The 24,049-nt window shown below is 35.4% G+C and overlaps 5 protein-coding genes across 5 annotated transcripts in view; 3 read left to right on the forward strand and 2 right to left on the reverse strand.

Moving 5' to 3' along the window:
• Positions 1-568: 568 nt before the first annotated feature.
• On the forward strand, positions 569-5,243 carry TRIADDRAFT_30951 (uncharacterized protein; the record flags this gene model as incomplete). Its single annotated transcript, XM_002116361.1, has 9 exons — positions 569-647; positions 1,594-1,821; positions 1,924-2,092; positions 2,312-2,390; positions 2,583-2,973; positions 3,274-3,651; positions 3,751-3,950; positions 4,188-4,437; positions 5,014-5,243. 9 exons carry the CDS (start codon positions 569-571, stop codon positions 5,241-5,243), a joined length of 2,004 nt encoding a protein of 667 aa, XP_002116397.1.
• Positions 5,244-8,231: 2,988 nt separating this feature from the next.
• On the reverse strand, positions 8,232-11,510 carry TRIADDRAFT_60469 (uncharacterized protein; the record flags this gene model as incomplete). The annotated part of the gene is made up of 12 exons (XM_002116459.1): positions 8,232-8,449; positions 8,562-8,757; positions 8,890-8,967; positions 9,062-9,130; positions 9,230-9,412; positions 9,504-9,592; positions 9,700-9,855; positions 9,975-10,053; positions 10,290-10,316; positions 10,417-10,446; positions 10,682-10,753; positions 11,439-11,510. The coding sequence occupies 12 exons, from the start codon at positions 11,508-11,510 to the stop codon at positions 8,232-8,234; spliced, it is 1,269 nt and encodes a 422-aa protein (XP_002116495.1).
• A 2,196-nt stretch (positions 11,511-13,706) lies between these two features.
• TRIADDRAFT_64279 (uncharacterized protein) lies at positions 13,707-17,480 on the forward strand (the record flags this gene model as incomplete). Its single annotated transcript, XM_002116362.1, has 15 exons — positions 13,707-13,806; positions 14,479-14,607; positions 14,899-15,004; positions 15,302-15,371; positions 15,475-15,567; positions 15,657-15,720; positions 15,871-15,949; positions 16,054-16,132; positions 16,208-16,286; positions 16,438-16,489; positions 16,657-16,751; positions 16,856-16,913; positions 17,024-17,093; positions 17,162-17,212; positions 17,317-17,480. The coding sequence occupies 15 exons, from the start codon at positions 13,707-13,709 to the stop codon at positions 17,347-17,349; spliced, it is 1,158 nt and encodes a 385-aa protein (XP_002116398.1). The 3' UTR covers positions 17,350-17,480.
• Positions 17,481-18,479: 999 nt separating this feature from the next.
• TRIADDRAFT_60471 (uncharacterized protein) lies at positions 18,480-21,267 on the forward strand (the record flags this gene model as incomplete). The annotated part of the gene is made up of 2 exons (XM_002116363.1): positions 18,480-19,436; positions 21,100-21,267. The coding sequence occupies 2 exons, from the start codon at positions 18,480-18,482 to the stop codon at positions 21,265-21,267; spliced, it is 1,125 nt and encodes a 374-aa protein (XP_002116399.1).
• A 1,271-nt stretch (positions 21,268-22,538) lies between these two features.
• The window catches only part of TRIADDRAFT_30968 (uncharacterized protein), a gene marked incomplete at both ends in the record, with an annotated part of 5,335 nt that continues 3,824 nt past the window's right edge, over positions 22,539-24,049 (reverse strand). The window contains 6 exons of the mRNA XM_002116460.1: positions 22,539-22,802; positions 22,911-23,090; positions 23,283-23,426; positions 23,548-23,682; positions 23,764-23,877; positions 23,963-24,022. Coding sequence (XP_002116496.1) covers positions 22,539-22,802; positions 22,911-23,090; positions 23,283-23,426; positions 23,548-23,682; positions 23,764-23,877; positions 23,963-24,022 — 897 coding nt within the window. The remainder of the gene's footprint in view (positions 22,803-22,910; positions 23,091-23,282; positions 23,427-23,547; positions 23,683-23,763; positions 23,878-23,962; positions 24,023-24,049) is intronic.

Here is a 24,049-nt window from a genome sequence, read left to right on the forward strand (position 1 = left end):
TCAGAAAATGAACATTCATGTTATTGACTTTTAGAAATTTGCTTAATGATAATACTCCATAATTTACAATGCAACAGAGAACCAATACTCTTTCTAGTTATAATAATTCTTATTTGGCCCAATATCTTCTGATTCCATTTTTATTTATACTTTATTATATTGTCACACTTTATAGAGAAGGAAATTTTAGAATAGCTTCCATTCACAATTGTTATATGATGAGATGCGGTTTTCACACGTAGGATTCGATGTTGAAACTCCTAGTTGATTATAGTAACAATGGCTTACTTACGATGCCCATTTGATAATTTTTATGCTAAGTAAGGCATTAAATACTAACAAATGTAATGCTCTCAACACTATTTGTAATCTTTAGCCATTTTTAATGTAATCAGTAAGGGAATCCTCTTCATCTTATCGTCTTGCATAACTATTATAATTTATATAAAATGTAGCTGTAATCTGCTTATGACTATCGAATCAATTTTATATGAATGATACTTTTCTAAATTCATGTTATTCTACCTTATTAGTATAAACAGATCAGATGCCGAATCTATTTAAGTGGATGACTAGGTCAGCAACTCGCAGTAAAAGCCAGCAGCATTCCTTCGTGGAACAAATTGCTGAAAAATTTAATGGAGTTCGTAAGTATTGCGTGCTTATCTCTAGTAAAAGTTAGTTCTATTCTGTATTGATCTAAAAGATGATGTCTTATTATGTAAATGTTATGATAAGTAGTGTAAGATTATTTTATGGAAAAATGAATCTTTCCTTTATAAATATTGTAATCAATTCATACTTTTCGAAAATATTTTGTCGGGATGGTTTGTATTTCGTAAATTAATTTTATCCGTGTATGTGTGTAATGTATTTAATAGTTCATTGGCACTATTAATCTTTGTGTAATATTGATTAGTGCAACTTACCCTTTACTGCATGCAATGAAGTGTTATATGGACTAGGCTACGCTAGTTTTATATTACATTATTTTGTGTAGACTCATACCAATATCACAAATCTCACTCTAAAGTATTCTAAATTAAACTAGCAATTAATCATATGTGATAAGATAAATTGTACCCTAGATTCCTAAAATTACTAAATCAATAATATTAAAATCGCAGTTTTGGGTATAAATTATATCTTTCTACGGCATGCAGAACATAACTTAAAAAATCCACTACGACAGATCTGTAAATTAAATTAGAACCTGCATTGAAACGTTTCGGGTACATAAAGTATTCGATAATAAAGCAACATAACTGCTGATTTATTTTATGATTAAAAATTCGCTACCAGATTTATCATAATTGAAGCATGAATACTATACTAATATATCGCCTAAATTGCAATCTTATATAATTTTTAACAAAAAAATATTCCTGGCAGATATCGTTCGATTCTGACCCTAGTACAGTAGTCAAATTCACAATATCCTTAACCTTCATAACAGATTTATGTTATTTTGCATTATTTGACGTATAAAGTAAGAATATTCAATTTTGCAAGTTTTACAACGCAGGAGTTTTCATTGCATAATATGATCGTAATTGGAGCTCTATTAACATTGCAATTGTGTTGGCATTGCAGACAGTAACTTCGTATTGGGAAGTACTAAAGAAAATAATCCAATTGTCTACTGTACGGATGGATTCTGTGAATTAACTCAATATAATCCGCAAGAAATCATTCGACGAAATGGAAATTGCAATTTTCTGTATGGGGTTAAAACTCCACAGGATCATATTGACGCAATCCGGACAGCACTGGACGAACAGACTGAATTTCAAGTTAAAACTATCTTTTATAAAAAGGACGGTATGTTTCTATTTCTTTATGGCAGGGTGGTAATGATATCATAAGCATGGAAATTCAACTCTGCATTAATGATTTGATAAGTGTAAACAACTTTCATTCTAGGATCGCCATTCGACTGTTTATTCGATATTTTACCTATTAAGAACGATGATGATAAAGTAGTCATGTTTGTTGCCTCTCATAAAGATTTATTAAATCAATCATTTGATGAATCAGGTAGGAAAGAGTATATCTATATGCTAAATGCATTTAAGATAATTAGAATTAGATTGTGCCAAATAAATAGGAACATTTCTCAGATTAATAGCGTGATTTTATTTTACAGTAAATGGCACTCTGTAGCATTTTAAAGCATTTTATAATAAAGCGCATAAAATATTCCGGTTAATTACGATATCTTATTATTTTCCTATAAAATACTAGATGGAGAGCTAAATAAGAATAATAGAGAATCAAAGCGTACCGTTAGTACCCTACGTCGAAGAAACAGTCGGGCTGTCCTTTATCACCTTTCTGAACAACTTTCATTTAATGGACAGACTAAAACGGAAACGGATAAAATAACTGAAGTAAGGCTTAATGTTTGATGATTATCTTCACTTTTAAGTTGGATAACCCATATGCAACAATGCTATATTTTTAATAATATCTGATAATGTAAAATAGAAGATTAAGAAATAAAAATGAATGGTGAATCTTACACATTCCCAACAATTCGGAGATGGCAAATTTTAAGTATTTTCTTTGTTATCTTTCATTAGAGACTAGTTTTAACCGCGAAGAATGCTAATGATGTAAAAGTTAAGCACGTTCAAAGGCCTATTTTCCTAATACTACATTATAGTCGATTAAAATTAGCTTGGGACTGGAGTATCATCGCCTTGACATTTTTTATTGCAATTATGGTTCCGCTTTTCGTCGCATTTAAAATCTATAGTTTACCGGTAGTCATCCTACCTCAAATATGCTTCATTATAGATATTCTACTTAATTTTCGAACTACTTATATCGATAGTCATGGCCATATTGTATATCAAAGTAAAAGAATAGCCGCTAATTATATGAAAACTTGGCTCATTATCGATCTTACGGCCTCTATCCCGTTAGAACTTATTATCGACTACGAAAATGCATCGCTATCTCTTCCGGTGAGTGGCTGTATAGAGCAAATTGAGATAATTCATTAAAGATTTTATTACTGTTAATTACCAAGCTTAGCCTGCACAAGTTCGACTCATAGTCTAGTAAAGGTCTAAAATGGCATTCAAATGTCAGTTATGCCATATCTTCCCAATCACATTAATAAAATAGTATAGTCTATAGGCCTTTATATAGTATTTAAATCATTCACTGCGCTACATACGGTATTAGATTTGTCTCGATTTTGCTTTTTCAAATTGTATATTTTTTTGTCTAATTTTGAATCATTGTCTTGACAGATTCGATGCATAGCCTTATTGAAATTGCTTCGACTCCTCCATCTAATTCACTTTATGGCCTATTGCGATCGTAAATTCGAATATAACGCTGCAGTTTTAGCCTTGCTATTACTATCGTTTGCAACATTAGCTCATTGGCTTGCATGTATCTGGTATATTATTGGAAATCAAGAGCTTATGAATAATCAGCGCCTTGGTTGGTTATACGAGCTATCGTTATCGCTCAATGAACCGTATTATAACAGTACATCGGGTGGACCATCGCTGCAGGATAAATATGTTACCGCATTATATTTTACTTTAAGCAGTCTTACTACGGTGGGATTTGGCAATGTTTCTGGTAATACCACAGCGGAGAAAGTGTTTGCCGTCATAACTATGATTATTGGATGTAAGCTATTAGATTATCCCGTAGCAAATGTTCATCTTAGATGTTATGCTGATATTTTCGATATCAATTACGCTAATTTTTTCTTTCTTATTCATATAGCTTTGATGTATGCAGTAATATTTGGTAATGTAACTGCAATTATTCAGCGAATCTATTCAGCTAGATCGAAATTTCGATCGCGAATGTATGATATCCGGCAGTTTTGTCATGCTTATCATTTGCCAAAGCAGTTAAAATATCGCTTAGAGGACTTTACTTACACCGATTGGTCCGTCACTAATGGCATTAACAAAGAAGAGGTAAAAATCGATTCGGCTTTTTATATACTTAGTTTTGAATTATGTGCTCTAAAATCGCTACATTCTGAAATACAGTATTTAATTTTGTTTATTTTTGTTTTTGGGTTGCTATCAGATAGATAGAATGATTAAGTAATTTTTTATTTTTGTATATCAATTTTTAAACGCACCAAAATTGAATTATCTGCCAAGTTTTGCAGACGTAGAATTAATTTGATCCCATGTTCTATCAATTAGGTTTTAAAAACATTACCTGTTGAGCTGCAAACTGATATCTGCCAGTACTTACATCGAGAATTTCTTGGCTTGTCGCTTTTCCAATCAGTCAGCAATGGCTGTATGAGAAATCTTTCCAGCCGAATTCAAACAAGTTACTGTGCTCCAAGTGAGATTGTCATCTATGAAGGAGAGTTGTATCATCCTCTATATTTTGTCGCTAGTGGAACACTGCAGGTCTTTCGAAATGATGTTGTCGTAGCGATATTAGGTACGTCAAATTATTCATGAATTGTGCCGACTTAAGCCTTTCGGTGAATCAAATTACCGTTTCACCTATCGTTGTCAATTAGCTATGGAATGTAAAAATTAACGATTCAGCTAAAAATATTGCTGTAGTACGTTAATTAAAGAGTGAAAGAGTATGATTGCTCTGCATTAATTTCTGCCATCTGTGTTCAGATATCGCTCCTTTAACTGTATATGGTTGTATACCTCAGGCTACAGTAATATTGACGTTGTATGAAATATGAGTTTTGATATACCGGCGTTATCAATAATAACATATTCACGGAAATTAATATTACCGTATTATATTTACAGCACGAATTCAGTCTTCAAATTTGATGCCAGTAGATGTAAGATTTTCACCTAGATGTACTGAGTGCATATTTGCAACATGTTTTACGAAATGAATCGGCTAGATTATGCTTTCCATCATATAGTGGTCATTCGATCGAAATCGGCCATTTATACATTTAAATTAATGTTCATCAAGGCCGCATCGTAGATTGTATCTGAATTGTATAAGTTTTCGCCTTATTCTATTTCTTATTTGATTAATTAGGTCACGGTGATTTAATTGGGGAATTCCCACTTCAAAGTACAAGTTCCCATCTTCCAAAGTCTACTGGAACCGTTAAGGCCTTGACATATTGTGATTTACGCTACATTAATCATTTCGATTTAAAACAAGTTACTGAATCCTATCCTGAACTTGGACAAGTGCTACAAAATGAGTGGAATTTGGCATATAATTTGGGAGAAGATGATGTACCGGTGAGCAAATATAAATAAATATGAATACCGAAATTGAATTACTAGCCTTGAAGATGCTGATCAGTTTGTGCTACCAAGTAATAGTATTTCAAGCTATAGCATGGAGTTGAGCTACAATGGATGATGTTCGTAGTTAAGATTGCAAGATGCACAGTTATCTATTCATGATAGATGTACATAATCCTTAGTAGAAGGATTAATTTATGTCATAAGTTAGTACGAACCGAAAGTTCTCGTCACATTATTTTTCAAATATTTTGCCACTAGCATCTCAAAATCTCAAGCAAATAGACTATATATATCTTTTCTTATTCGATAAACTTCGTAACATTAATACTATCTTAGAGAGAGACAATATGCGAGTTATACAAGTACTATAATTCTATCCTCAAAAATTTTTGTAAGATTTTCTCTATCCTTACCTAGACATTATAAATAGCTATAATGAAATTTCATCCGATATTTGCGTCAATTTTAAAGTCTTAACCCAAATATATACGTATTCTATGATGTTAACATGTTTGTAATTAGTTTCAAACGTTCATATATTATATTTTTTCCAATAAATGCTTTATACTAATAACTATCTTTGCGCAAATAGTTGACCATACCTAAGCAATATAACAATAATGATCCAGATGATGGTCGCCGAATGCCTTCTACGCCTAGATCTGCAAGTTTTAAAAGAATGTCATGGAGAAAGAAAAAACAGTGGAGAAGTGTAGGTAGCATTGGGGAAGATTCCATGGTACAGCCAGCAGAGAAACATGATGATGGCTCTAGCGATGAAGGTAAGACATTGAAGTATGCCTATTTTTTCCAGAATGCAAAGACCTACGTATGTATCTGCATGGATAGGAAAGCAGTAGAAGCTACGATAAACACAATTTATTTTACGGCTTGCATGTAGAATGAAATATTCTATTATCGTACGCTTATACCAATTGCTCTGCTTGGATGCCTATATTATCCATGCTATTTAATTTAATATTTTTAAATTAATAGAAGTGAATAAAAATAATTTAATTAGTCGAAAGCTATACCGTAGTAAAGTAGCACTAACATAATCGTATATATAAGATTGAATATCAATTGGCGGTAATAATTTATTATGGTACTTAAGGAGCATTTATAAAATTAATTACACTTTTATAACTAGTTTCCTATTTACTCCGATCCTATCACCAGTTACGAGGTTACTGTATCGTGATAGAAAGTTTAAATTCGATTGCATTTCTTAAATGATTTTATTCAAATGCTAACGCCATAGATACGAATTTTGATTGCATGTAGTGTTTGAGAAGATATTAAATATTAAATTTTACTATCTAGATAATCACAACGAGAAAAATGCATCTGCTTCCATAAAAATTCGATCCAATCCTTTTGAACGCTTAAGCGCTCGTAGGAAGGACATTATCAAAGGTGGTCTTCGCTTTAATCGAAGTAAAGCTGCTAGCAAGCCCAAGTCTGTAACTAGTTCGCCTTTACTAGCTGGCAAAATGAAGAGAAGCGCCAGTTCGGTTGGTATCTCCAGTACCGATGATACCATATTATCAAGAGGAAGAGCTCGAAGACCTAGTGATCCGTATTTAATGCATCATTTGCATGAAGGAAATAATGGGAATAAATGTGCTATTAGTAAGTTTTCAATCTTAGCTGAATCAGATAATAACTTGCTCAGTGTCGAGCAACGATTTGAAGATGCTATGCAATCATTAAAAGCACGCTCACACGGTGGATCGGGTGAGGAGCTAGAAAATAACGAGGTCGCCCTTTCATTCTCAGTTGGTCTATCCAATGGAGCAATAAACGGCCATGATAGTACTAATAATAGTATGGATAAGGAATGTAGGCTCAAAAAAACTACTAGTCAAGCAAGCTTGTCGGCCAAAGAAAAGCAAGAAATTCAAGGTGAAAATATGGAAACGATACAAGAACAACTTCTTGCTACTTGGGATACAGTTATTAAAATGAATGAAAAAATAAGTCTCATGTCGGATGAAATAATTTTAGTAGCGAAAGATATAAAGGATTTAAAGGACATAGTTTCTGCTGAGAAGCAGACCATACTATAGAATGATGTATAGTCCAACCTTGGATATTTTTCTTCACTTTATCGATACTTGTAAATATAAACATAATAATGTTGGATTGATTTCAATTAACTGTGCATGCAACGCTTTGAATATATTCCTAAGCAATCAGCTAATTGAGGTGGTACAGCGAATACCATTTGATTCTATATAAGATGATCGATAGCAATACGTACATGCCATATTTCTGATATGCACTAACTTTAATGATTTTTATTTAAGTAGACCATGTTTGTTTGCCACATTTAGTTAATTTATAATCTTCATACTGACATTTCGATTTTTGATAATTTATCGGTCCTATTTTTCCAAACCTTAGTAAAATTCAACTTGTTCTGCACTACTGTATATATAAAGTAAACTAATTATTAATGATTGATTAACTTGGGATTGTAGGCAAGGGTATAATACACCCTCGATATATATTATGTAAAGGGTGGACAAACTTGCGACTTTCCTGAAAATGAATTAGAGATGATTAATAAAACTCTTTGTCGTCTATCACTGCTTGTTATACGTCATTTGCGAAAGCATAATATACTTGCTTAGTGCACAGAAAGTAGCTTTGAGTAATAGCGTTACTGATTCAAGTCAAACAATAGAAGTCGACTCTCTACAGAAGATACCTGGTAATAGTCAACATGTTCTTCTTTTAATCTATTTAGAAATGCATAATGAATGCATATGCAGCGTAAGCTATTGGAGAATGCAGGATCCTTTATTGGTCAGCATAGTAAAAATTTTTTGACAAATAACGAAACGACCTTCCTGTCATCTTATTATATACATATATATATATATAGAACAGCTTCCCTTCTTAATCATTTAACTATCTCTGTGATCTTCCCATTGCAAGATGTAAATGTCCAAGAGTGATATCTAGCCTATGTACTTCAGTTCAGTAAAAATTTCAATCGTTTAATTCCAAATTTTCTAGATCCTCATCTATGTCATCCATAAATAAATCTTCTTCTATTAATAAGCTTCCACTATTAGCAGTGGCGTTATCGCTACTGCCAGCGACGGCAGCATTTCCATCATCTGTAACGTTGGAGTAACCTGCAGCCTCTCCTAATTTGTTATCATCGCCATCATCAGCAGCGTTTCCTTCCTTACTTTTACTAGCACCTGTAACAGAGGGTTTATTACATTACGACACTGTATTTTTCATAGTTTCAGAGACATCCACGCATGGCAACTCAAAACTGGTTAATCTAGTAAGGATATCATAATGGATTACCCTTTGATGTCGTCTTCTTCGACGTTGGCTCATCATCTGTAGCTGCGGCAAGTAATTCTTCAAAGGTTAAATCAATGTATTTTACGTTACTTGTCTCATCTGTTTCTGCCTTTCGCTCGAAAACTGCCTCTTCTTCGTCATCGTCGGCTTCTTCAACAAGGCTAGGTTGAAATTGAAAAACTTCTCTGCCACTTATCTACAGCGCACCATTAGAGCAAATACAGTATTATAAATTGAGTAAAATAGTACTAACATCTGACATAATTTTTGTTCATGCAACATTTTTTTGATGTTATAAAGGCGATATAACAAGGTAACAGTCACTAACTCCAATGCTTCGTCCGGCTTTTAGTTCGGCTTTTTTCTTCTTCGTATCTGCTTCTTCTTTCTTTCGTTTCGCTTCCAACTAGTATAAGAGATAAAGTGAAGCATTAAATAATATCCATTATACACATCGAAATACTAAGTTGTCGATATTATGTTATGATAAGATCAATTACCCTATTCTTCTTCCAAACTATGAAAGTTTCATACGTAACTTTGGTTAGCTCTGAACCTAGATTCGCCCTCTAAACAGTGTAGTTTAATTGAACTTTATTGTGAGACAGTCATTTTCAACATTGTTGAATTTCACTTTAATTTCACATCAATCATTAATTAGAACGAACCTTTGTTTCTATAAGTTCTTCTAGTGATGTGGTTTCATCTACTTCATCCTTCTTTGAATTTTTTTTAAGCACAAATCCAGGTGGAAGTGCATGTCGATACATACATTTGTTTCCGCCATTAGGGCATGCCCAAAACCAACCATACAGACCTTTTTCAATAGCTTCTAGAAAGTACTTGCAAACCTAACATGTGTATAGTTACCAATTCAATAAGGTAAAAGTCCAACACAGAATTGGGTAATCACTGCGATACATTAGTAGAGTAACAACGTACGATTTCAGTTTTAGGTTTGGCTTTTTCACTACCGTGCTTCTTGTTTACAACCTCCTCTAACTTTTCTTGATCCCATTTGTCCATTGTGTCTATGTGAATCAATATTAAATTTGATAAGGCAATTTTTAAATTGACCATTAGTGATATATTGAAATTATTTGACGCTAAATGATTTTAGAAAATCAGTTTTAATAACCATCTTTTAAGTCGTCTTCATCTCTTGAGTCAATATATACACTCCTTTTCTCAGTTTTTCGATCCAAGGACATATCATGAGAAAATTTGCATTTATCACCTTTACTACAATTTCCTTGCTTGTAAAAGGCACACAAAAGCGACTTTGGGTCTGCTCCTAAGTATTCAAATAGATGGTGATATGATAAGACACCTGATTCATGCTCATCATCCGTCTTGTTGTTCAACCACAACAGGGCAAAAATTGCTAACGCTGTTGCCATAGCTAAAAGATACCTGCAGAAGCTTTTTGACTGACAGGTCTAAATAACTTCTCCATTTCATCTCTTTCTTTTTGTGCTTCGCTTTTCTTTTTCTAATATGGAAACAACAGTTGTTAGCCTATTGCTTTACAGGTATTTTTGAGTTCAACTTTGTAAACTACCTAATACAGCTATTGTATATTATTTCTACAATACTCGCATGACAAGCAGTGACAGAAATTGAATAAAAAGGAGTTGTAAAGAGATTTGGTAATCATGGCAAGTTCTTTCGATCAGAAAAGCCCAAGTCTAGACTATTGATACAATCACTTTGCCATGTTATACTTACTTTATCCTCAAACTTTTGCTGTTCAGCCTGTTCAAGTCATAAAGCACAATATTATATTAGCATTCATCAATCCGTCAATTTAACTGCAGTAATCTAAACATGTCAATAGGTCATTGAACTGTCTGACCTTGTTTGGACCTTGTTGTCCATATTTAACCTATAGATAAGTATACATCAATGGAAGACGCATGTTAATCGAACTTTTGTATGAAAACACATGCAGTATAGTCATGAAGACTCTTCAATTATTATTAGTTTTCAACTGCTCGTATAAAAGTTGGTAGTTTGGTAGTCAACCATTGGATGGATTGAAATCAGTCGCAATGACTTTCCGATTATAATGTCCTGTATCATCTATAACGTCCTATTGATGGTGGTGTACATTAACTTACCTGATTGGATAAGTGCTTAACGTACTCTTGCTGCTTTTTACCTTTTTTATTTTTTAAACCGAACGTTTTGTCCTAGAAGCATATTATACCGTTCATTAGTACATTGTTAACGTTAAATTACGTGTTACTCGATCTATTCCTACGAATGTTTTTAATGCAGATAATGATCGAATCGATTCTAGTGTAGACATTTCCATCATTTCTCAACCGAAATTCTCTACCTATGCCTACAGTTGGATCGAGCTACCTATTGCTCATGGTTAAGATAGTACTTTACGTGCATCTACTCGTATTGAGTTTGATCGATGCCATACTCATGTCCGCTATTAGTAGACTTGCAACCATTTGGTAGATGATTTACATAACTAGTCAAGACTGAAGAGCGATGACGAGTAACTTATTGAATTTAAAGTTGTACACATGGTAGACTAATCGATCGTCAAGCTCGAATTGGAATTATCATGGATGGTCAAGCGATCCATCGATTCTGTAGATGCTACAACACTTCATTGTACAATCCATCAAGACGAGATTGTCGACCGAATTAGTATACCGTAAGCATGATGTTTGCCATTGCTGGTAGGAGACTCGTCTACGTAGTACGCATCATGCGCCCACTTTAACGTAATGTAGTCGTATCTTGTCATCCTATCAAAGTGTCCATTATTGATAAGATATTAAGACGGCTTATCATTTGCTATCGATACTATCATGATAGAATCGATGGCAATCAAGTTATTGGAGTGAAAGGAGAGACCTCGACAATTTTCTCTTTCTTCTTTTGCACGGTTTTCTGACTTGGCGCCGATGCCTTTTTCTTTGGAGGCATAATGGATCAAGTTGTGTTGATGATCTTGGCAAAATGAAAGTTGTCTATGGCGATAGCCTTCAATTCCTACCAGATAATGCTCTATAATGGGAAAGAAGCCAAGCTGAATAGCCACTTTGCACTCTTCTTCGCTGGATATTGGGTTGCCAACGACGATGATGGTGGACAAGTCCTACCTAAAAGAGCCAAATCGGGCATGGGTTGGATCCGATCGGCTTCTACAATGTACAGTACTGCGAGCGGCCACAGTCTTTATTGAGACAAGTCGATCGCATGTTTACAACTGTTGTAACAGACCATCGTCTGAACAGTCACAGTATGGACATGACCGCGGACTTTTCCTTCTGGCTACAAAGTGTACTGGACTGTCATAGACTATTCCCTTTTTCTATGGTACTGTAGAGCCTGAGGCACAAAGTGATGTCACCCCTCGTCCTGCTGTCCTTCCGATTTATACTGTGATGCTTTCCGAAAAAGGGAAAAAAATCTTACTAAAACTAACGTAAAACTACTATCCTTTATAGCAATGTGGAGCTGGAGAGCTAAACTATTTATACAAGTTGATAGAATTACGCTACTCGTAATGCTGATTATAAAATATCCATTTCCAAGACAAAATCGCCTACAGTACAAAGTGAAATTGTTTGCCCAAACTGGTACTGTACACTACTCGATTGCGTTTGGCGATGGACGGAAGGACGCCAGGAAGACGGGTGCCATCATCACCCTACTGTAATGAACAAACTACTGTATACTAGTGTGTATAGTATGACTGGGCGAGATGCCGTAGTCACCATCCTTAGCAAGTGCCACAGACTCGGATGGACGGATATTCTCGGAGCAAGATCCGATAGAGAAGGTGGTAGTGAATGACATCAGACGTATCTTGTGGGTCTGTTTTCTTCATCACTACTACTCATTTCGAAAGATGAATATCATTTTAGAACTGCATTCAACACAATAGGATTCAATAGTGACCAATCTAGTCTCTTCCTACCGACGCCATGACCAAAAGAAGTCATCAACTGTGAATGAGTAAAAAAGCTGTGGCCAAAATTGTCGGCCATTTTTGGTACAGTACACAGTATTACTATCTACTGTACACGCTTGGCCTATATTGCAGTCGATGTGGCTGTCGTTGCTGCAGTCTGTAAGCAATCCATGGAAGGGATGATTGAGGAGTCTTCTACCCTGATTGTACAGTACATACCCTACAGTACCAACACTGTGCACTGTAGTGCTTGAGGACGGTCAGTTTCGCGGCAAAAATGCCCACCATCAAAGCCTCTATGAATCCAAGTGTTTCCCTCTATCACTGATATTACCCCTGGCTGATGATTGCGTAGTCTACCTAACATTTCCACTCATCACGTTTTACATGGGTCGCACACGTGCCATTAGACCGAACCGGACCGGACCGGACCAAACCGCTCCACAAGCCAGCAGACTATAGTACTGACAGCGAAACGTCACACTAGACCTCAACTCAGTACTGCTGACACTGCAATAGGAATACTGCTAGTAGAGCAGAGCTTGTCATTGCTGCGGCCAGTCAAACTAAATAGGAATTGGTTGGCGGACAAGCTGACTGAAATTTATTCACATTCTGCGCAAAGTTGGTGGGTAAGTTGAATAAGAAAGTAGAATAACGTGATGTAGGATGTGGAGATCCTTTAGTATTGGCAGGAAAAGACTCAGGATCTTTCTCCTTCTTCTTGATAGAACAATTGGCATGAATTTTCTACGGGTGAAAATTCATGACATGATTGAAATTCTTTCAATTCACTGCAAAATTCATCTCAGGATGAAAGTTTCTATCAGTGCTTCATGGCTAGACCATGCAATGGAGTCAATACTGTAGACTCTTGTTGAGCCATCCTTGATGATGACTCAACAAGAATGGTAGTCAATCCATTAACAGCGAGATTGCTTGTATCGTCGTCATTGACTGTAGCCATTTGTAGCCATATTAAAATTGCTTCCACCACTGGGTTACTGCGCCATGTGCGAGTCACTCCAGTCTACGTACGTCGTACGGCTCAACGACTCCACTCGATCCAAACGACTGTTGCTAGGATCGCTTTCCTTGCAGTCATTACGGTGGATAGGTTGAATAATAGCGTAGATGGAAGGCTTTAATACGGTCTAAGCTTGTTCTTTCAACTCCAATTTCTTCTATTATCCTTCACAGAAAGCATGGCAGATAGGAAAGGGGAAGAATCGAGTGAAGAAGAGCCTACCATCGCCGAAGATGTCGTTGTCACCAAGTACAAAATGGCTGGTGATATGGCCAATCGTAAGTAGACAAGCTGTATTGACCTTAAAAGATCATATCATTTCGTATCGAAATAAGATTGCACTTGGACGCCAAATCATTCTACTTTGCTACCATCATCCAATTTCGCTACGCTAGCCTAGTGGATTGTACTGGAAAGGAGGCTGTGATGTTCCCATTAGTATATTCAATTCATTGTCATACAGCAGCCGGGAATGATAATCGTCAAGGCATGCTCACCTTGGATATGCTCAATTCTTCAAATATCATACACTAAAGCAAGCTATTCAGCCAGTTGTCTCCATCATCATAACTGGTAGAACCGTTTTACTAGGTTACAATAAATCAGAAGTAGTGATGAAACGATGACACTCGTGGTTGTCTCCATCATCATAACTGGTAGAACCGTTTCAGTAGGTTACAATAAATCAAAAGTGAAACGATTACACTCGTGCTTTTATTGCTTGTGTCTTTTCCGAAATTGTTTCAACATAGTAATCTGCGTAATTCATTAAATATTAATTCTTTCTACATGCAGTCAGAACCATGTCAAATGCAAAGTATCAATAGAAAAGAAAATAGCGGGTTATCCGATTGTCTTAGTAACGGAATGGTGGATTGACATTAAACGTTAAAAGTAATTTGCTTTGAAAATATTCCATGCTGATAGTATGCATTATTCCAATTTGATAGGTATATTAGGCATACTGATCGACAACGCTACTGTTGGTGCCACTGCTAAAAGTTTATGTGAAATGGGAGATAAAATGATTTTGGAAGAGACCAGTAAAGTATACAAGAAGGAGAAAGAGCTCAAGAAGGGTAAGCTGAGCATAATTGTTGACCACACTTTCAAAATACATAGGTGTGTACACGTTACTGGAATAAATAAACAGTCTTAGCTACTAGGTAATGGAAAATAATGGATGACTGTTGAAATCATAGCTAAAATCACGACGTTATAATAAGATTAATTGAAGATAGAGCAGCTTTGAGTTGAATAGTTTACTAAAAATAATTCTGAGAATGCTTTTTCACCTTATTATTGGGTATTGAGTATAATGGAATTGATTAAATGAAAGAAATCGAAAATGATCATCTTTATTTTATTAGGTATTGCTTTCCCTACGTGTGTATCGGTCAACCATTGCATCTGCCATTTTAGTCCCCTTAATAGTGACCCTGAATTAGAATTGAATGATGGAGATGTTGTGAAATTGTAAGTTGATTACTGTGCTAAAGGTCCGTTCATAGGTTGCGGCACGGTACTTTGTCAGCTCATCAGACATGGTCTCATCTTAGCCATAAACTAAGGATTGTCTACGTTCTTTTGACGGGCAAAGTACATCGCCCCATCATATGAACAAGTCTTAAGACAGCAACATAGAAACTGCAAACTTAATATAGTGCTTGTAGTATACGATATATGCTAATTATGTGATAGTGATTACCCTAATTAAAGGGTTGCTATTAGATAAAAAATTGAACATGAACACAATTGCTTGCATCTCCAAAGTGATTTAGGCGTTCATATTGATGGATTTATCGCGGTTGTTGGTCATACAATTGTTGTAGGCTCATCCAAAGTAAGTAAATTGGATCGATACACTAAAATCCATGCAATGTTGTGAACCTGATTTTTGGCGCGTATGACATCATGATAATGTAAATTCTTATCACCGACTATAGGAGAAAAAAGTTTCCGGTCGTAAAGCAGATGTTATCGTGGCTGCTTACACTGCTGCGGAAGCAGCTTTAAGGCTTGTCAAACCTGGCAATGAGGTAATTGACGTTTGCATTGCACAGTAGAAATTGGCCGACGAAATTGCTAGTACTTCATGATTCTGATAACTTTTTGTTTAAAATCGTAGAACCAAGTTGTAACGGACGCAATTCAAAAAGTAGCCGAATCTTTCGAATGTAAGCCTATCGAAGGTATGTACCGTAAAAGAGAATTAAAAATAAACAATTATGAAACTGTTTAAGGATCGTCGATTTTAAAAAGTGTTCTGTAATTCAATTTTAGCAATGCTAGAAAAGTGACACAGATTAACTTGGTAATTGCTTTTAATGTTTCTAATGCAGGAATGATGTCCCATCAATTAAAAAAATATGTTATAGATGGAGAAAAGTCGATAATTCTAAATCCATCGGAAGCTCAAAGGTATTGCTAATTTAAGCTTTGAAAGTACTTTAATATGTAGGAATAGATGCATGCAATATATGTAAAGGCTAATAGACGTATAATCCGTTTTACGTAATATGTAGGAAAGAGCATGAAACCTGTGAGTTTGAAGTAAATGAAGTTTACACTGTTGATGTCCTAATAAGTACTGCTGATGGAAAGGTATATGGATAAAGGATGAATAATATCGCGAAAGAATATATTGTAACGTTTGGATATGATTGATGATTGTTTTAGAGTAAAGAAATGGATAATAGAACAACTGTATATAAAAAAACCAACTTACAGTACAGCCTAAAAATGAAAGCATCAAGAGGTAATAAAGAGTGCTGTTTTATAATAGCAGTTTACGTGTACATACGCAAGCTGCCTGTTACTGGCTCAAGTTATATCACCGTCTTTAAAGTTGATGGAAACGATGAATAATCCTTTGAGCTTTCTCACGATTTCTTGCTTATGAATTTTAGTTTTCTTCAGTGAAGTATCAAACAAATTTACGGCTATGCCTTTTACTCTTAGGTACGTTCTGTAGGGTGTATTTGTTGTAGTAATACTATTTATGTTACTACTGTAGTCGTTCATCTGCTCGATACTATATGATTGCTAGTATTTGAAAGCAATGCATAAAATTGTATTTTCTCAAGTTGTTCAGTTGATGATATTCTATTGGGTGCGGTTTTGATTAGAGCTTTTGACGACGAAACAAAGGCGCGTATGGGTGTCGTAGAATGCGTCAAGCATGGCTTGTTGGAACCGTTCAATGTATTGTGGGAGAAGGAAGGTAGTACTCTTTCTGATAAAATAGTTGTTTTTGTCTGTTGGGTCGGCATGGATTATATGAAGTCAACAACTAATACGACTTTTCATTATTTACGTTTACCACAGGTGACTTTGTCGCTCAGTTTAAATTCACGGTTCTGCTGATGCCTAGTGGGCCAATGAGGTGGTTATAGTTTCCTTTGTATTCGATGATTACATAATTAACATTGCACTGTATTAAGAGAGCTTTCCAATGTACTTCTTAATGATTGAATGTATTTTGTATGCTTGTAGAATTACTGGTGGCACTTTCGATCCAGAAGTGTACGAATCAGAACATGTTGTTAAAGATGAAGAAATCAAGGTATATTTTGTCTACAAATTTAGCTTTATACCACGACTAGGATACTTATATAAACTATTTTATTTCAGTCATTATTATCTCAGTCTGCGAGTCGTAAGGGGAAAAAGAAAAAGAAGAAGGTGAGAATCTTTAAGTTCTACATATAGATTAGACATCGATTTCCATCGCTCCGGTTCGATTTGTTAGGACTCAGAAACATATTAATTGTACACTTCCATATTAGGCTACAAAAGGCGGTAACGCCAGCGAATCCTGAATATCGAATTTGCTGAAAGTGATTGATAGGACATGTGAAGCACAACTTGTCGCATGGCTTTTCAACCTGGTGTTAAAAGCAACGAATTTATTTCATTTTGTAGATGGTATTATTAGTATTATTTGAAATTAGTAAAGTTCTCGTATTGGACCTGTACCACATCTACAAAGATTGCTTTCGAATAAAACTGTAAACAATTCTAACGGGTAGTTGTTGTGTAACCATGCTTGTCTTTTCCTTGTCTTGCTAATGATATAATGAAGTACAATGGTGATCAAAGTTCTGTATGAAGATGATGCACGAAATAGTCGTTTTGTGTTAACAATACTCTAGTTTGATACTTGTTTTGAATCCATGGGCATGCAGTTTTCGACTAGGCCTAGCAAAACTATTTCGTGCATAAACTTGTGATACCTATTGCACTGTACGTATTGAAATGGCCATGATCCATTGTAAAGTGTAAATGGCACTTTTGGGTAGAGAGTAAAACTGTGAGTGTACAGTACAGCTCCCTCCCTAAACATCGTGTGCGAGTTTCTGAGCTACCCTACATGAGAGAAATTTCTGTCTAGATTGGCCAAAGTAGCACGTTTAAGGCAACGGTTTAATAAAGATGATAGAGTGGGAATATCCTTATATAATGCCATCAACTTTCGCCAAATTCTGAATCGATATAGGACGTGGACATGTAGCTCCTCTGCCATGACCACCTACTATCGATAGCACCGCGCACTTTAAATGGCTTTCGATGACAAGAGTTTGCACTCGGTGTTTTAGCGGTGATGGAATGACGTAGTCGTCCTATACACGGACTCTATGGTGGTACTTTATGCAGTGGGTGTGCGCCATACTGTACGGTAGAAAGCGAATTGATAATCAATGGATTGATTACAAATAGATGCGCGCTGTCAAATTAATCGTTAGACTAGCTGGCGCTATTGCCACTTTTCCCTTCAAATCGACGCATAAACTTGCCAAGAAGAGATTGGCCGTGAAAGACAGCAAGGAAAAGCTGCAAGTCCAAGGGTCTACGGTTGGCCGAGTTGTTTTTCTACTAACTATCGCATGCGATGGATTTGATGGAATCAACCGCGTGTACAGCAACGAGTATTCATTCCATTCCATTAAGCATGGAGTTACCATGTGAGCCACAAGTGATCCAGGAGGTAACATGTACAAGTTCTAGCCCCAAAATGATGATGGATGAAAACGATGCACAGGAATGCCACGAGAGCGATTCAGTTGAGTCATTACCTAGTGAAAATAAAGAGAGTGAAATGGACGACAGTAGCCAATTAGCTGTTGATGCCAGCTTAGAGCACGATGAAAGTATGGTGGTGTATCCTTTCGATGGATTTGAGTCCAAATTAGTCAACGTGCTAACTCAAAATCGCTTGACTAGGAAACATCAATCAGTCTGCCTTGCTTGCCAAACGGACTATTCAACATGGTCTAATCTAGCATGGCGCTATCCTAATTTAAAATTAGAATATCAGTATGATATCAAGTTAGGCTACGGTGAAATTTGGTTTCATGCGCCATTGCCTTCAGCTTTATATCGTAAATTGATCAATTACTTTGGCTATACATTAGTCAGTAGAATTTGCCACAAGAATATCTCTCTCAATCGCTTCCGATATTATGGCGTTGGACCTTGCGATATTCTCGTCCATGGACAGCCAGATAAATTGAAAACGAGATGGCCTGATCGAGGTTTCGAACCAATTGGTTTAAAGGTTGGAGTAAATCGAGTTCTACCGCGATCAGTTCGCCCGCATACATTCGAACGTTATGGTACAACACCATTGCCCACCTTAGTCTTGGAAATTGCCTATTCCCTTGAAAACGAAGATAGTTTGATCCAGGAATTAATGAATTGGGTCCATCATTCTTCCGTTCAAATTGCTGTTGGCATTGTGGTCATCAAACCTGATGATGATACTATGATATGGCCAATGAATGCATACGTTGTCAGAAATACCACAAAAGCATTGGAAAAATTTTCAACCTTGGATCCTGCTCATTCCATCATGCAATTCAAGATAGAAGATCTTTTTTATGGAATGGATCTGCCTTTCTGTGATGAGGTAAGCTGTGATCGTCTTCCCTAGAACTACTTTCCTACAGGTCCACAGCGAGTGATAATAACCAACATGTACACAGTACAGTAGAGCGCATTAGTCATAAATATTGGCTACAAAAATCGAACAAGTTATCCTAGGAGAATGCTATGCATCGTTAATCGACTGACTTTGAACGCACTGTGCACGTGAAGACATTTAGAAATTGTAAAACATCAACTACTTTTGAGATTGATTACAAAAAATTCATATCATAAAATAAACTTTACGCGCTATAAAGTAACGCTAATTGCTACGAATTTATTCACAAATGATGAATGTGGTAAAATGTGCGTTAGGATGCGCTAATGAGTAACGTTAATATAATCGCTACAAGTTTACTTGCAAAAGATGAAAATCGAAAACGACCGGCATACGTTGTTCGCTATGGCTAGTCAGTCGCTACGACCTTACTGTAAATACGAGTGTGATTATATCAACTAGTGATGACTAACTGCTACTCACTAATGACAAAAAATGAATGTCAGAAAGCGAACAACAAGCGTTGTTAGCCAGCTGCCACGAGCTGATTCCAAAAATGTAAATACGGCATACTGTTAGTCGACACGAGTCGGATAATAGGATTAGCAGATGACTGAAAAGTATCTGTACTTTATTAACGCAAGCTAAGCATGATAGCAAAATTTTCTTACCGTCGCTTGTGCAAGTTTACTTCAATAATTGAGTCTAATAATAAAGATGCTTTTTAATTATAACACGGTATACATACTTTGCATATAGAAGTATGGACTACGAAAAGGAAGCAAAACTCTCTTGCCTTTCCTTTCTGTAGTCCTTGAGCTAGTATCGTTTTCCACAGCTCGGCTTTGTGCTAATGGATAGTAATAGATCTAAACGTTAGGATAGTTGCGCATGGGTTACTCTTGAAGCTTGAGTCGATAGCGTGATTTCAATTAAAGCTAACATCTCGTCTTGAGCTAGCGATATTGCTAATGATGCTGCAGCTCATGAGTGAACATCAATGATGCCAATTTAGTAATCCATGAATGAAATCATAGGCGCATATATCGATACCTCCTAAGGTGCCTGTTATGACTACTACATAGCATTTGCGGCTCGTAACTGCTAGTAGTATTTAGAATTAATGGGTAATTTGCAGCTGATTGTAACTCATGCAAAAACTTTACTGTAGTTTAACGCTGCAAGTAATGCAAATACAAATGCCTCGTACCCTTTATACTGTATTGGCTTATTAAAGAATAAAATCGAATGGCATTAGGTCTGTATTTGCTATTACTGCAAAGTAAAATGATGAACAGCTAAATGCGGGTTTAGGAGCATTCTATGCGGCAATGGCATGAAGATGGTAGGAGCCGTGGTTGAATAATAAATATTATTACGAGTATTGCTCAACCCTCACTTTAATAAGGAACGAACTTAAAATTACACTTGTATATTGTACAAGGTCAGGTTTAGTTTGAAACTTAATAATCGTTCTCTATGTGTACCTTCAACTTGTCAGATGCTAAAATTATAGTAACTGTTCATATCACAGACTTGAAACTTTAATTTGCTATATAGTTTTTCTATGCAGGTATAGTACTTCAACATGATTAATTAAATCCTCTTCTAAATTTTTTATTGTATTGATCAATGATGATGATTATAGGAGGAAAAAATTGAAATTGACTTAATTCATGATATCCAGCTACTATGTTGTGATAGCATGGAAGATGATGTGATCGTACCACAGCCTCTCAAGAAATTACGTCTGGAATCATTGGATACTTCACCCTCAAGTGCATCTAAATCTGTCCTATCCAGTTGTGATCAATAAATTTCTTTTCTGCCGCCGGTTATGTCATTACTCTCTTCAGTTCAGTAATTGCTTTTGTAGTTTTATATGTAGAAATCAATGGTAGCTTGTAATTATAAATAAAGATAGTCTGTGTAATATTGTTGCAAGCCAATATCAGTCAGGCTGTTACTCCTTTAAGGACATTTTTATTAATTTGACGTTCGAGTTGTATTATCTAATCTAGTTATATCCCATTCAAAGTTGACAAATTTAATGTTCTATTCATTCAGTTAGCATTTTAAATCTTTTATTGCAGACTTAAAATTGGTGATAGTGACAGCAATGATGCTTTAATTCAATGGCCTCACCTTGACGGCAAGAAAAAAAGTTACAGCATGTTAACAAACTTCGTTCATAGCTATAGTTACTTGAATTTCTTATATTTTCTTGTTCTACATTTAATAACAACGATTTGACATCCATTGCACAAGACGTGATGATCACTCTATAGAATAAATAAAAAGAGATGTTGCAAGTATAATTGTGCTATGTAATTACACTTTCAATTTATACGACACTTATTAACATACTAGCTGACAAATAATATTTTCAGTAAGTATGGAAAATAGTTGTCAAAAGTTCAATTTTACTAGCGTTAATGTACAACGACGACGTTAACTCATGGAAGGCAGACATCAAATTAAATTCGACCATAAATACGATCAAATCTTCTTTTAACTATGCACCATTTCAATATTGATTATCGTCATAAGAATCTTTAGAAAGTCGATAAAGGGCTAAAGCAGTAAATTGCATGATAAAATTGTTTAAATAGCAAATTATCCACAAGAATATTTTCAGTATAGGACATAAGCTTATAAATTCGTCTGCAACAATATTATTTCTCTAAAAAAGGAGATCGGTAAGAATTAAAATAGCATTATAAGAATGTAACTACGGAGGTAAAGCTAACATTTGTTCTCTATATCCTGAATGAAATGATAATTGCCCTTGAAAAGAGGATATTTAAAGTTTCAAGAGTATACATACAGTGTACTACTATAAGGACACGCAGATATACGAAAAGCAATTATATTACAGAAGCATGCATTTTAGAGGTAACTTACCTAATGCTAGTAGAACATTTGCTCATTTTTTATAATTTAACGATAATAAAACTTTTCGTATGTTAAATAACTATAGAATATTTGTGTAATCGGTAACTCTAGTATCAGTTAGGCAATAAGCTTTAACATCGATCGAAGGAATAGGTTTGAAGTCAGATCAATTGATACCGTAGTAGATTAAAATTAAGTAGTAGTGGGTGCTTTCCAATTACATTTTCTTCCAGTTTCATAGCATGCAATTAACTTTTGCCTGAAATTACCCATTTTAATAGTATTGGTATATTTATCATACAAATCGAGAGCAGTGACAGCATCTTCAATGCTATCATGAGTTTCCGTCTGAATATTACGATTCAAAAAATACCACGCTAGGAACCGTAGGGACAAATAACGTTGTCGTTCAAGATGGTATATTTCCACCGTATCGATAACTTGCTCATTAGGTACCTATTTTGACATTAGGATAGGCGGCATTTGATATAATTTTAATACTACATACATGAACTATTAGTTATGGAAGTGAACGCTTTTAATTACAACGCCTGATCAACTTACTTTAATATTGATAACCCTAAAATCTTTACGCAAGCCATGTCCAACAAATATTACACCTCTATCTATGAGACAGAGTAATTTTCGATAGCTCGCCTTCAAAGTGGTGAGATACTTGGTTGATACCATCGGATCTAAGTCTCCAGGGCGAATACCAGAAAATTCAGTGAGGTAATCGACAACCTGTGGAGAAAATGTTGGCAATAAGCTATGATTGCTACCGGAATAAATCTGATATAATATACAATAAATGTTCAGAAAATCATCGATATCGTAATAATTAAGATATTTATAGTAATCTATTTTTGGTATCATAGGTGCATTATGGAGAACTTTTAACGAAATGTATTAGTATCAATAAATAACATGACAAACCTGTTCGCTTGTTGAAATATAATCATCAATAAAAGCTGTTCCACGTTTCGGTCCTGATCCGTAAATGACCGAAATTCTAGCTACACTCATTTGACTTGGTTTTATAGTTGATCTTGTACCATCAGAATGAATTTCAGCTTCGTCCTATCCATACGTAATAAGCAATTTTTTATTGATGTTTTAAAGTAATTATCAGTGACTATATATGATAACTAGTAATAAAATTAGGAAAATTATCATTCGTAATGTCTACATTAATGTTGACCTGATTTAATGATACAAATTCAGTATCAAGGCCGACGAGATCTCCTTTGCCTGGTAGGTCTTCCTCTAGCGGCGTTACAAACGAAGACGTGCTGATTTCGGGATTTTTATTTAGTGATTTATCCGCAAGGATGATCTGAGGGTCGTCACGTAGGTGTACTAATTGTAAAATTAAAGGGAAATTTGCGACTTTGAGTTAAGTAAGAAGAATTTTCACAGAAAAATTGATCCATATTTTACCTCCACCTTCGAAATTTTGAAATACGCTAGCTTTAATAAAATATAAAATACAAGGTATTTGCCAATCAAGACTAAAGCTTGAGGAATCGACCTAATCAATGGTGAATAATTATCCAGGTCAGGAATTGTTAATTATTCGTTATTGAATTGACTTGCAAAATGAAAATATTTGATACCGGCGGGATAGGCGTGATAGAGAAATCATTGATGAGATACCAAGTCGTGTGCCGTACGCCCTAATGCAGCAGAGGAGAGTTTAACTT

The sequence above is a fragment of the Trichoplax adhaerens genome, genomic scaffold (assembly GCF_000150275.1).
Source record: "Trichoplax adhaerens TRIADscaffold_15 genomic scaffold, whole genome shotgun sequence".
Lineage (NCBI taxonomy): Eukaryota > Metazoa > Placozoa > Uniplacotomia > Trichoplacea > Trichoplacidae > Trichoplax > Trichoplax adhaerens.